General features: G+C 39.5%; 1 protein-coding gene across 1 annotated transcript; it reads right to left on the bottom strand.

Moving 5' to 3' along the window:
• Positions 1-719: 719 nt before the first annotated feature.
• On the bottom strand, positions 720-9,876 carry ATPAF1 (ATP synthase mitochondrial F1 complex assembly factor 1). The gene is made up of 8 exons (XM_009884642.1): positions 9,772-9,876; positions 9,177-9,221; positions 8,386-8,448; positions 6,877-6,927; positions 5,014-5,061; positions 2,843-2,938; positions 2,176-2,283; positions 720-1,213 (listed from the first exon to the last, which is right to left on the bottom strand). Exons 1-8 carry the CDS (start codon positions 9,850-9,852, stop codon positions 1,019-1,021), a joined length of 687 nt encoding a protein of 228 aa, XP_009882944.1. The 5' UTR covers positions 9,853-9,876; the 3' UTR covers positions 720-1,018.
• Between the last annotated feature and the right edge of the window lie 494 nt (positions 9,877-10,370).

Raw genomic sequence — 10,370 nt, 5'->3', positions numbered from 1 at the left:
TCTTTTGTTGAAGGCAGGTTTAAAAAAACAAACCAGTCCTTAAAAGCCAGATTCTTACCAACACTGCTGTGTTAAAGCTGCTGTGCATATTCACACCAATGCATTTTTTTCATCGGTTGTCTCTTAGCAATCGAGAAGCCAGCTGGTGGCTCTAGCTCTGTTACTGTGCCATTCCGTCTTGCTTTTATTATGGATAGTGCCCTTCCTGAAATGGGAATGAGCTATTTTCTGTCCCTTCAAATACCATTTGTAGAGTTGGCTGACTAGATGCCAGTCTGAGAAAAAATGAATTCTATAAAGCATGCAATAATTCCTCTGCACTATTCAAAAACATACAAAAATAATCCCATGTTTATAATACCCTACTCCTCAAGAAAAGCATCTCTAAGACAGAAACACAGCAACAGGATAAAATTAATATATCAGTTAAGAAGCACAAACTTCCCAGAACAAATCTAGTCACTCTATTTTTTAATCCTGAGAAAAACACAGGCCACAGTATACATCTGTGTAAGGAACCTCACGCACAAAGTAACAAAGAGGAGTCTGGTTTAGTCCATCGGTCCTGTTCTCTTTTCTTGATGGACAAGCCTGTATAAATTCCACACTGATGAAAAAGCGCTGGAGCATGCAATTATAATGGTGGACGGCATTTAAAATGCATTTACCAAGAAACATTGTTACCCCCCTCCTGATGTCAACATAGTCCATTACATAGCTCCCCTTCTGTCACTTTATTTCAGATTTCAAAAATACAACCTGCAGCAGTGAGTTACAGGACAGGCAAATGGCTCATACTGATAAAGTTACACTGAAGTACAGGGCTCCGTTTTTGGCAATTAGTTATTATCATTCAAATGGCCTAATTCCTCATCTTGCATCAGTGCCAGACAGCTTTGACTATCGCACTCCCAGGATGTCCCCAGATCCTTTCTGTAGCCAAACCAAATACCTAAAACAAGAGACAGGACCGCTCCATCTAGGAAACCCCCTGCCTGCCGTTGGCCCTCTTCGCCCTCTACGACTTGTCAGAAACCGGAGCAGGTCTCAGTTCTCGTCCAAGTCCGCTTTGCTCAAGCTCTGCTATAACTGACATATATTTAAATTCACTAGATCTGTGGTTGAAGGTCTCCACTAATTCGTAGGTCTCGGAACGATCCGTCGCATAGAAAAGCTGCACCTGATTCGCCAAGCACTGTGCTTCATGGACCACCTGCAAGTTAGAACAAAGCATTTGTCACCATCGGGTTTTGTTGTATTTGATTATCCCCTTGAAAAAGACTCTTCAAGCAGCTGCAAGGCTGCGGTCCGACTCATCAAATGACTATTCCAAGTCACCTTAGTTTTGTAAATCTCTTAACAAACCACCATCCTCTTGTTCCTGACCTACTTAGACACTTCAGTGCTGTGCCTACAAACTGCTCTCCTGCTGAGCATACAAACTCAGAGGTCAAAGATGTCTTTCATGATCCCTGGCCACCCTAAGACACTGGAGATTCACCATCTTTCCCTTCTTCCGGCTGACCTATTTGCAAAAATTGATTGTTTTCTCTGAGAAACGACAGGGCACATGCATTACCAATGACTCCTCTGCGCACAGTTTCAGAACTGGTGTAAAATAGGTCAGCTAGAGGGTGGGATGCTTTGGTTATCTTTTTCCATCAATATAATCCCCCGTGCTGTTAGTCCTAGCACCGTGCTATTACAGATATGCAAATAACAGCACACCCACACAGAGGGAAACGAGCAAAGGCACACAGAAACCTAACCCAAAGCTCTGGAGGTCTCCTTATTTGACGAGCAGTATTAAGCTTCACTGTTTTAGCTTGTTGGCAGGTAGCAACAGCTTTCATTTAAATTTGTGTCCATTAATAAGAAAAATCAGAAGCATTTCTATTGTTTTACACCAATAATCTGTAATACCCAGAGTAAGGACAAAAAAAAAAAAAGAAAACAAGAAAAAAAAAAAAAGAATGAGCTGAAATCACCAGACAGCCAAATACTGATGATTTCCTTCTAGCTTTCCCTAGCATTAAATAGATTAGGTTAAAGAAATCTAGTAAGACCACTCTTTGGGAGAGAGTCTTTTAAAGACCTTTAATTTGGTTTTAATGCCAAACTGTAGGAGGAGTTGCAGCATAAAATGAAGAAAGCCAACGAACAGATTTCTCTTACCAAGAACTTTGAGTCCATTTCTGCTGTCATTAGTACTATCCCTTTTTCCTCCTGCAGCTCAGGATAATGGTACAAGACCAACTGGCTGGGAGCAGTTTCACCTTGAGTCTGAAGGAGATAAATATCCCGTAAGTATCCCATAAAGAACTTCAGCTCTATTGCAGATTTGGAGACTTGATTACAAAACTTTTGAGTATTAACTGCTATGGAGGCACTTATTTTTCAGGGCTTAAGGGCCAGTTCTAATTCGAAGTTCATTATTCCTGGTATTTACAGAAAAGAAGGGATTCGCAGAGTTAGGTTGAGTTTTTTCTTGACTAAAGACCATTTTGCATTTAAAAGAACCCACTATTTCCAGAAAGACGTTTAATCTCATAGAATCTACTGGTATTTTAAGTAGCTTGCACAAACAGTGCTAAACAGTTTGGCTTTTATTTTCAGGCTGTTTGACTTCTACCTCATTGTCCTTTAGATTAGAGACACTTAATACCCATAAAATTACTAAGTGCCCATAATTAATGGCAGTTTTTCCCCGATAATTATTTTCAAGTTAAGCTAGACAACCTGTTCATTAAACTACTTACAAAATATCATATATTGTAATATGCTGGTATTATATATTTCTGGATGCTAAGCCATTTTTGGACTTTTTATTTCAACCACTAACCTGAATGTTTATGAGGGAAGTGAAGTGCAATTCTGTTCCTGACCACTGCCCCACGAAGAACTCATAGCCTTCTTTTCTTGGCAAAGCATACAGAAACTGCAGAAACACGATAAAAAAACCAAACCAAACCAAAACAATACTCCTTTTCATAGAACAAAATGATGCCCATGTCATATTGGCCTTCAGCATAAATGCTTTAGTGAGAGAACCACAACAGAAAAAGGGGTTTCTTTGCCCCACCAGGAGTGGTAGGACAGCAGGAACCAGACTTCAAAACAGACAACAAACCACCATTACCTTATCAGTATTATTTTATTAGCAAACATGTTGGCACATATTTTTATCAGTATTATGAGACAGTCAAAGGAAAGGAAAGGAAAGGACAGTGGAGAACATTCAGACTCTGACCTTTTTGTTCACTTCTAGAAAATTAACAGCAGAAATGGTCAAATATAAGATAAGGAGCATTCAGAGTTTTTAATCCTGCAATTTCACCAACTGCTCCACAACAGGCAGCAAGTATTTTCTCGCTGGAGATTTACAGTCTATTCGTCTTCATAGGCTAAGGACTTGCTCATTTTCCCACACCAAGGAAAAGGAGAAGATGGGAGCAGAGAAACAAGCAGGATACCTGACTAAATGCCAATGCACTTGAGAGAAATGCACTTAAAGTTAAAAATAACTTTCCAAGCTCTGAGTAGCTCAGGAAGCCAGATATATTTGATCTTGCTCTCGCCAAGTGAAATACACAGGACCAATCCATCAATCCAGTAAAGTCTCCCATTCGGATCCACAAAAGCACTCCTCTCAACACAGTGAAGTCTAGCTACTTTGTTTTCATAAAGGAGTGAAGCATTTCATTTCTGCCTCAGCACAGTGAAATTTGCACAAAGTCCATGCTTCAGCGCACAAATTACTGTAAAAACACATTACTTTCAACAGAAGACAATACTAATCAAGCAGAATGTGGTACAAAACTGCAGAAAGAAATCCTTTAGCTTGTTAGCCATTATGCTCTTTTGCAGTTTAACGTCTTCAAAGCAACAACCTGCTCATTCACACAGGAATCTTCTAATTGAAGCTTAGCAGACCCACGTGAGAAACAATGAACCCAAATCTTGGGAATCCACTAATCTCTGAAATAACCATATTAAGCATTGTCAGTATTTTATGCTTTGCTGCGCTGCCACAGACCTAAGACACAACCCATAGAGTATTTATTCTGTATCTGCAATACAGCGTTTGACTACACCCAATTTCCCCTATTCCTTCCCCTGTCACAGCTGTCGAATTACAATGCTCTGCAACAGAACTTACACGACTCAATTTTGCACCGCATGCCATACAGTCTTTTTTGACAACTCACACACCCCTAGAGACAGAGATGCATTATTTACACACCACACTGCCTGCCCAGTTTGGCTTCCATGCAAATAGCTTATGTTCGCTTACCAATATTTACCTATCACAGATCACCAGTGTGGTGAAGAAAGTGTGGCTACGCACATTTATGATGAGGGAAAGCAGGCTAATGATGACAAGGTTCAGCTCATTCTGTGGACAGAACCCAACGTACTGATTTCTTGCCTTTTTCCCTTTCAGGTACTCCTGTCTATCTTCACTGCCAGTAAACAAACGTAAAAAGAAGGAGGAGCAACTCACACGAACCGTAAGACAAGAGAATTCCCTTTCTCCATGTACATGCAACGTACCACGATGGTGACACGTAGCTATAGCTAACAGTTCATCCAGGTTAAAGCGAGGATGCTTTAAACAATAAGGAAAGACATGCAGGAACACCAATGAGGCTGGCCTACAAAGTCTGGCTCTTCACAACACTGCACAGAAGAGATTTAACCACAAGACATCAATTAATGGAAACCGGAGGCGTGTAGCTAAATCCATTCCCTGGGAGATTCTGTGCTCTTGTTAATAAATCCTACATCTCATATCTAGACACCTGATACCTAGATGAAAGTGTTTAATACATATGAATAGCCACTGCTTTTATCTGAACACTAACACAAGTATTTGAACACCTGGATTTTACTAATCGAGCTGATACAATGAGTCTGAATACAGGAGGGTCAAAAGTTTATGAATTAGGCTTTAGAGAGGAGAAATGCATTACAGCTCTACATCCATGCATTGCAAGTCTCTGCCATACGTACCGATGGACATTTCTGGGCTCTCTTCCATATTAAATCAAACTTTTCTGCCTTTGGGGAAAGAGAAAGAGAAATTCAATTTTCATAACACAAATGTGGATGCATAGTTATTCAGAATCATCTCGTTAACCTTTGCAGGGTACAATTTCTATCTACAGAGGGTCTCACTGCAGGAATGGTTAACAATGAGTCCATGGAAAACTGTATTTAGTTCTTCGTTACCTAAATGTCATTGATACCCTGTTTTAACAATGCCATCTCTAAGATGCAGCAGCGAACTCCTTGGATCCAAAGTTTTATTCCTTGGAGATGGGGGGGCCATGCTTTAGGCTTACGTTACGTCCTTTTTCAGTAACAGCTCCACTGCTTCATGTGGTGTCAACACTTGAGCAAGATGACATATCCCTGGCCTCAAATTGTAGATTTTACATCACGGTCATCTGTTCTTCAGTATTAAAGTGCAGCCTAGATATTTACTCAAATAACACACTTATTGCTTAGGTTTATATTAAAACCACAAACTTATTTGGTCATCCCTGATGAAACCTGGCAATCTCGTTCATGTGTCCTCTGAGTTCCCCCAAACCTTTTGCCTGCTCTTCTCTTCCCAGCACCATATATTAATACCTACTCTGAGGTGTTCATGAAAGAAAGCATATGCCATTCATCAACATGAAATTCCTCTATGTGTGCTTTTGAGCACTGGAGAATTATGTGAGGCCTTTCTTCCAGCCAACAAAAAGCTTCTGGCAAAAGATGTAGCTTTTTTTCCCCGATGACACCATGAACTACTTTCTAATGTGCCTAGGATCTGGTTTGCATTAAAGTCTCGAAAGCTTCCAAAGCTCCTCTAAAACAGTGCACCAAAGAACAGTGCCAGCCCCACTAATGAAAGACCTTCACCATTTTAACTGGAGTCCCTGGCTTTGGCCCTCTGCTACAGTAAATGTGCAATTCAAACTATTTTCACACCATCCACATGTTGGGAAAAATGAAAAACGAAGCTGCTTGACTTCAAATCCTACGTTGCCATTTTCAGAGCATACAGCACTTCATACATTCAGAATAAAGCCTCCCGTCAACTTCAGTTGCAGCTCAAAGGGCCAAGTACAATTGCAAATCAGATCCCAGATCTAAATGAGGTTTCAAGAACTCAAGGCACACACAGTTCGTGCCCTGATGTGAAAAGACAGATTTAAGAGATCATGATCACGTAGAAACTCTGAAGCAAATAGAAAAAAAAGAAACTCCAAAAGCGAAAAAATTCCTTCAGCCTAACGCAGATTAACAACAATTAACATCTGGTAAAACTATCAGGAATAACAAATTTGATCTTATCACAGGAAGCACCATGCAATCTCAATGAAAGACAGTGCTGCCAAATAATTTTAAATGTATGAAAGTAACTCATAAGTGATTAGCCACGTGCAAGTTATTAGCCAAATGGTCTAATACTGCCATATTAAACTTGAGTTAGCAGTCCGCACTGCAGGGAAGAGGGGAAAGAAACGAGCCACTCTGCGAAAAAATGATGTGAAAATACAAATGCTACCTCAACAGATACTAGGGCCCTGCTAAGAATATTGGATACTCATAATAAAAAATGCCAGGAAATTCAAGCCGGGTGTGCAGAAAAAGGTAATACCCTTACTGAGACTGACCTAAGTGAGAAACAAAAGGGATACGCATTTTTGGAAACAAAAGCCTTTATCTGGGGCAATAAGATCACTCAATCTGGAAAGAAAGTTTGTTCTTGAAACCTCATTTTCCTTCAATGATTGCTTTTAAAAGCAACAGGATCACAACTAGGAAGGACAGCTTTGCAGACTGGCCTTTCAAGCTCATAACTAAAGGGGAACTACTTACAGGAATAACAGCATAAACTGTATCTTTTGCAGAAAAATACTGATTCCAAATCTGTAGGAAACAAAGGAGATGAGATACAGTTAAAATCAAGCATGTAGCAGTAATACTAAATGCTTTAAAAAGAATTCCATTTGTCAACTAACTTTTGTAAACACTTTGAGGGCTCATTTTTCAGTCAAGCCTCACTGACTTTGCTACTAATGCAATACACTTCTCCTAAGGCTGCAGAGTACTTGTACCAAATGACAGACTTCAACAAGACAACAGCAATAAGCAGTAGGCTCAGAGGTGGCTCAAGATTCACTAGCCATCAGGAGTGCTTCTTACATTTTTCCCAACAATCACACTAATGATTTCTAGAGGGTTTTGAGTTTTTGGGTTGATTTGTTTTGTTTTTTTAATAACATACAAAACATTTTCAACAGAAGAGAAGACACTGCATAATTTTCCTTTGTGTTCACAATCTTTTTCTTCACCACAGCAGGATGGCAATACCTACGTAAAAGCTCAAAGTCCTTAATAAATGGACAAGCACAGGTAAAAGCCCAGAGTACAGGACTTTTTCACTTGCCCTTCCCCAGTTCTCCACAACTAATGAGATTGCCAGTAAAATGATAAATCAATAATACAGAAATAGAGGAACTCGAAGAAAACTCACGAGTTATCAAATCCCCTCCCTGCTATAACTGGCTGCACACCATCCCCTGCAGAGCACATAACCACTTCTATAATGTTCTCGAGCTATCAGGAAAGCAGCTAGGTTTCTGCCCTTTAAGTCATGCCAGAAGGCTCCTTCATATGTGCTGTCCCCTTAAATGATCATGCCTACACGAAGCTTCTTGGCATACAGTCTGATAAGGAAAAAAAAATACCAGATCCAACTGAAGCTACGTCAGTAATGTGCAACATATGTGACTTCTAACGAGGTAAAAAGGAATACAGTGCAAAGCCAAGCAGGTATTAGGGAGAATAACTTGACTCACACTGTGCTTCAAACAAACAAACAGACCCACCCGCCTCCTTCTTACTCTAACCAACTTTATTATGAGTACACAGGCTCCTGAATGACAGATAATGCAAAGAAAGGCACAAGTAGGCAAAAGCTTTTTTTTTTTTTTTTTTTCCTTAATTCCTGCAAAACAGATGTAGCATAATCCACATGAGCTACTGCTAGGGTTTCCCTTTACCTGGCTCCCAACCTGACAGGACTCTGCTGATGTCAATTCAACTGCTACACGTTAAATGGCAACAATAAGAATTACAATAGAGACAGCTTTTGAGCCATCAAGTCCAGGTGTATTATTTATCAGGCAGGTACCTCCTAGGTGGATTTATGTATATGGAGAAAACTTTATCTTCTACTATTGATATGCATGTGAATGTGCTTTTTATAAATATACATCTATAGCAATGTTTTATTTTTCACTCTAAGTAAAATTTCCATCCTCACATGTAGATTGCTATTAAGCATAGATGTGGAGCAAATTTTATTGCATTTAAAGCCATCACCTGTTTTATCTCCTCTGCTGATTTTTCTTTCACCATCTCAACATTAAGAATTGAATCAAGCGTCTGCAAGAGAGAGCATAAGGAATTTGGCATGATGACAGTTCTCTGATTCAAGTGAGAATCCAGAATGAATGGACGCAATTACAGAGAACAAAATCAAGCTGGAGGAACTTAATTCAATTTGCAATGTGACTTAGTCCTCTGAATTGCCAAAGAAACTAGTAAAACATAAGCGGTAACACACTGAGAAGTGGATTCACACAGTGGCAGAATAGAAGAGATTCTGTCAGGACACAGAATAGACTTTGCTCCAGTTGTGCAGATCTCTACTGAAGCTGCAAGAGAAGCTGCAGCCTTTCACCTTCAGCCATCTCAGACTGTTGGCAGATTTGCACAGTAAGTTTGTCAAAATACAAGAATGCAAAAGAATAAAACCATTCTCTTGTCCCTCTGCTGGCTGATCCTTGGAAGTGCATTTACATGCTGTAAAGGCAGCTTAACCCTTTCAATTTATTACTGTCAGCATTCAGTACAGATCCCCTAACTGGTATGAACTTCCAGGATGTCAAGAAAGAAAGGACTGGATAATAAAAAAGAAAAACAGACTGCCAGGAGTTTTAAGACTTGAAAGTGATCCCAATAGTAAATAAGTACCTTATACTGAAGTGCAGCATAAGGAATATTAGTTTTATCTCAGGAAGTTTTATCTACTGATGGTAGCAACACAAGTTAATCGACACCCTTGATTTGCCAGCATGTCCTCTCCTAACACTTCGGTTCATTTCCCTTACCTTATCTTTTGTGAAACCTCCCTTTGATGTCTTTGTGCCTTCTGCCTAGAAGAAAACATTCTTCTTTAGTTAGAAAGACTTTAATACCATTTATTTCCCTTTCCTGCCACGCCTAATATGCCTGATGACAAGATGTCCCGAGTATGAGCTCAAATTTAAGACAGAGGTCGCTGCAGTGCATTTTATTAAAATAAAATACTGATTAGGAGAATAAAAAGATGAGTAACAATGTGAAATACGAATTTCAATATCAGGAACGATTAAAGCAAACCGTTACGCATTTGGGATCCAATATTACTGAACAGCTTGCTTTCATTCACTGCAAAATGATAACTGCAAGATCATGCCACTCCATTGGGCCAAACTAACCTGGAACTAATTAAACACTTAAATAAGGCCACAAGTGCAAAATTTACAGCCTAAAATACAGCAAAATAATACACTGGAATACAGGATATTTTTAGCCACCAGAGAGTGAAATTCTGGGGCTCCTTACTAATAGGAACACTGTATGTTTGTAGAATTATGCTGATCCTATATAAATGTCATTATAGCATTACTCTATGTTAATAACTACAAAGAAAACTGCCCTTGCCTTTTCCTCCATACATTTGATAAATTCTCCTTGCTTGGAGTATCCCACGGGCTGCTTTTTCACATCATTTCTTTTTTCCATACGGGATTCAAACACATCTGGGCTGGACCTGAACTGGAAAAGGGACGATTAACAGTACTGGGCGATTAACGTCATTTGGCCTTTTAAAATGTTTACTGTGGTTCCGATTCACGTTCTTAACTTAAAATTTTAACTTCTTGTTAGCCAAACTCTCTCTTATCAAGCTGAACGTGTTGGGAGAGGCCTCTCTCTGTGACTCGCTGGCAACACAAGTGAATTTCAAAGCTGCGTTTGGCCTAAACTGACTTGTTTTCTCATGAGGGCACAAAGCTAAAAATGACCTCCCTCCGCCCCCTCCTCCCCCCCAAAAAAAACCCAACCTCAAACAACGCAGCACCCCCTTTTCCCTATTAATGTTGTTCAATCACATCAAATTATTGTTGCATTACACCATGATGAAATTAAGGCTTGTAACATCCTGCTAATAAAGCAAAACATTTAAATAATAAAATATTGCAACTAAATATTTTTTGAACTTGCCATAAGAACCAGCATGGTAAAAAATGTCCACCTTTTCT

Source organism: Charadrius vociferus, unplaced genomic scaffold, assembly GCF_000708025.1.
Source record: "Charadrius vociferus isolate BGI_N301 unplaced genomic scaffold, ASM70802v2 scaffold163, whole genome shotgun sequence".
In the NCBI taxonomy this organism is placed as follows: domain Eukaryota; kingdom Metazoa; phylum Chordata; class Aves; order Charadriiformes; family Charadriidae; genus Charadrius; species Charadrius vociferus.
The sequence above is the reverse complement of the archived record's forward strand: the minus strand, read 5'-3'. Positions and strand labels throughout refer to the sequence as shown.

Coding starts and splice junctions, on each gene's coding strand:
- ATPAF1 (XM_009884642.1), bottom strand. CDS start 9,852: ATGGAAAAAAGAAATGATGTGAAAAAGCAGCCCGTGGGATACTCCAAG. Junction 2,939..5,013: donor GAGCCCAGAAATGTCCATCG/GTACGTATGGCA, acceptor GTGTTTCTGCAG/TTTCTGTATGCTTTGCCAAG. Junction 1,214..2,175: donor AAATGGACTCAAAGTTCTTG/GTAAGAGAAATC, acceptor TCTAACTTGCAG/GTGGTCCATGAAGCACAGTG.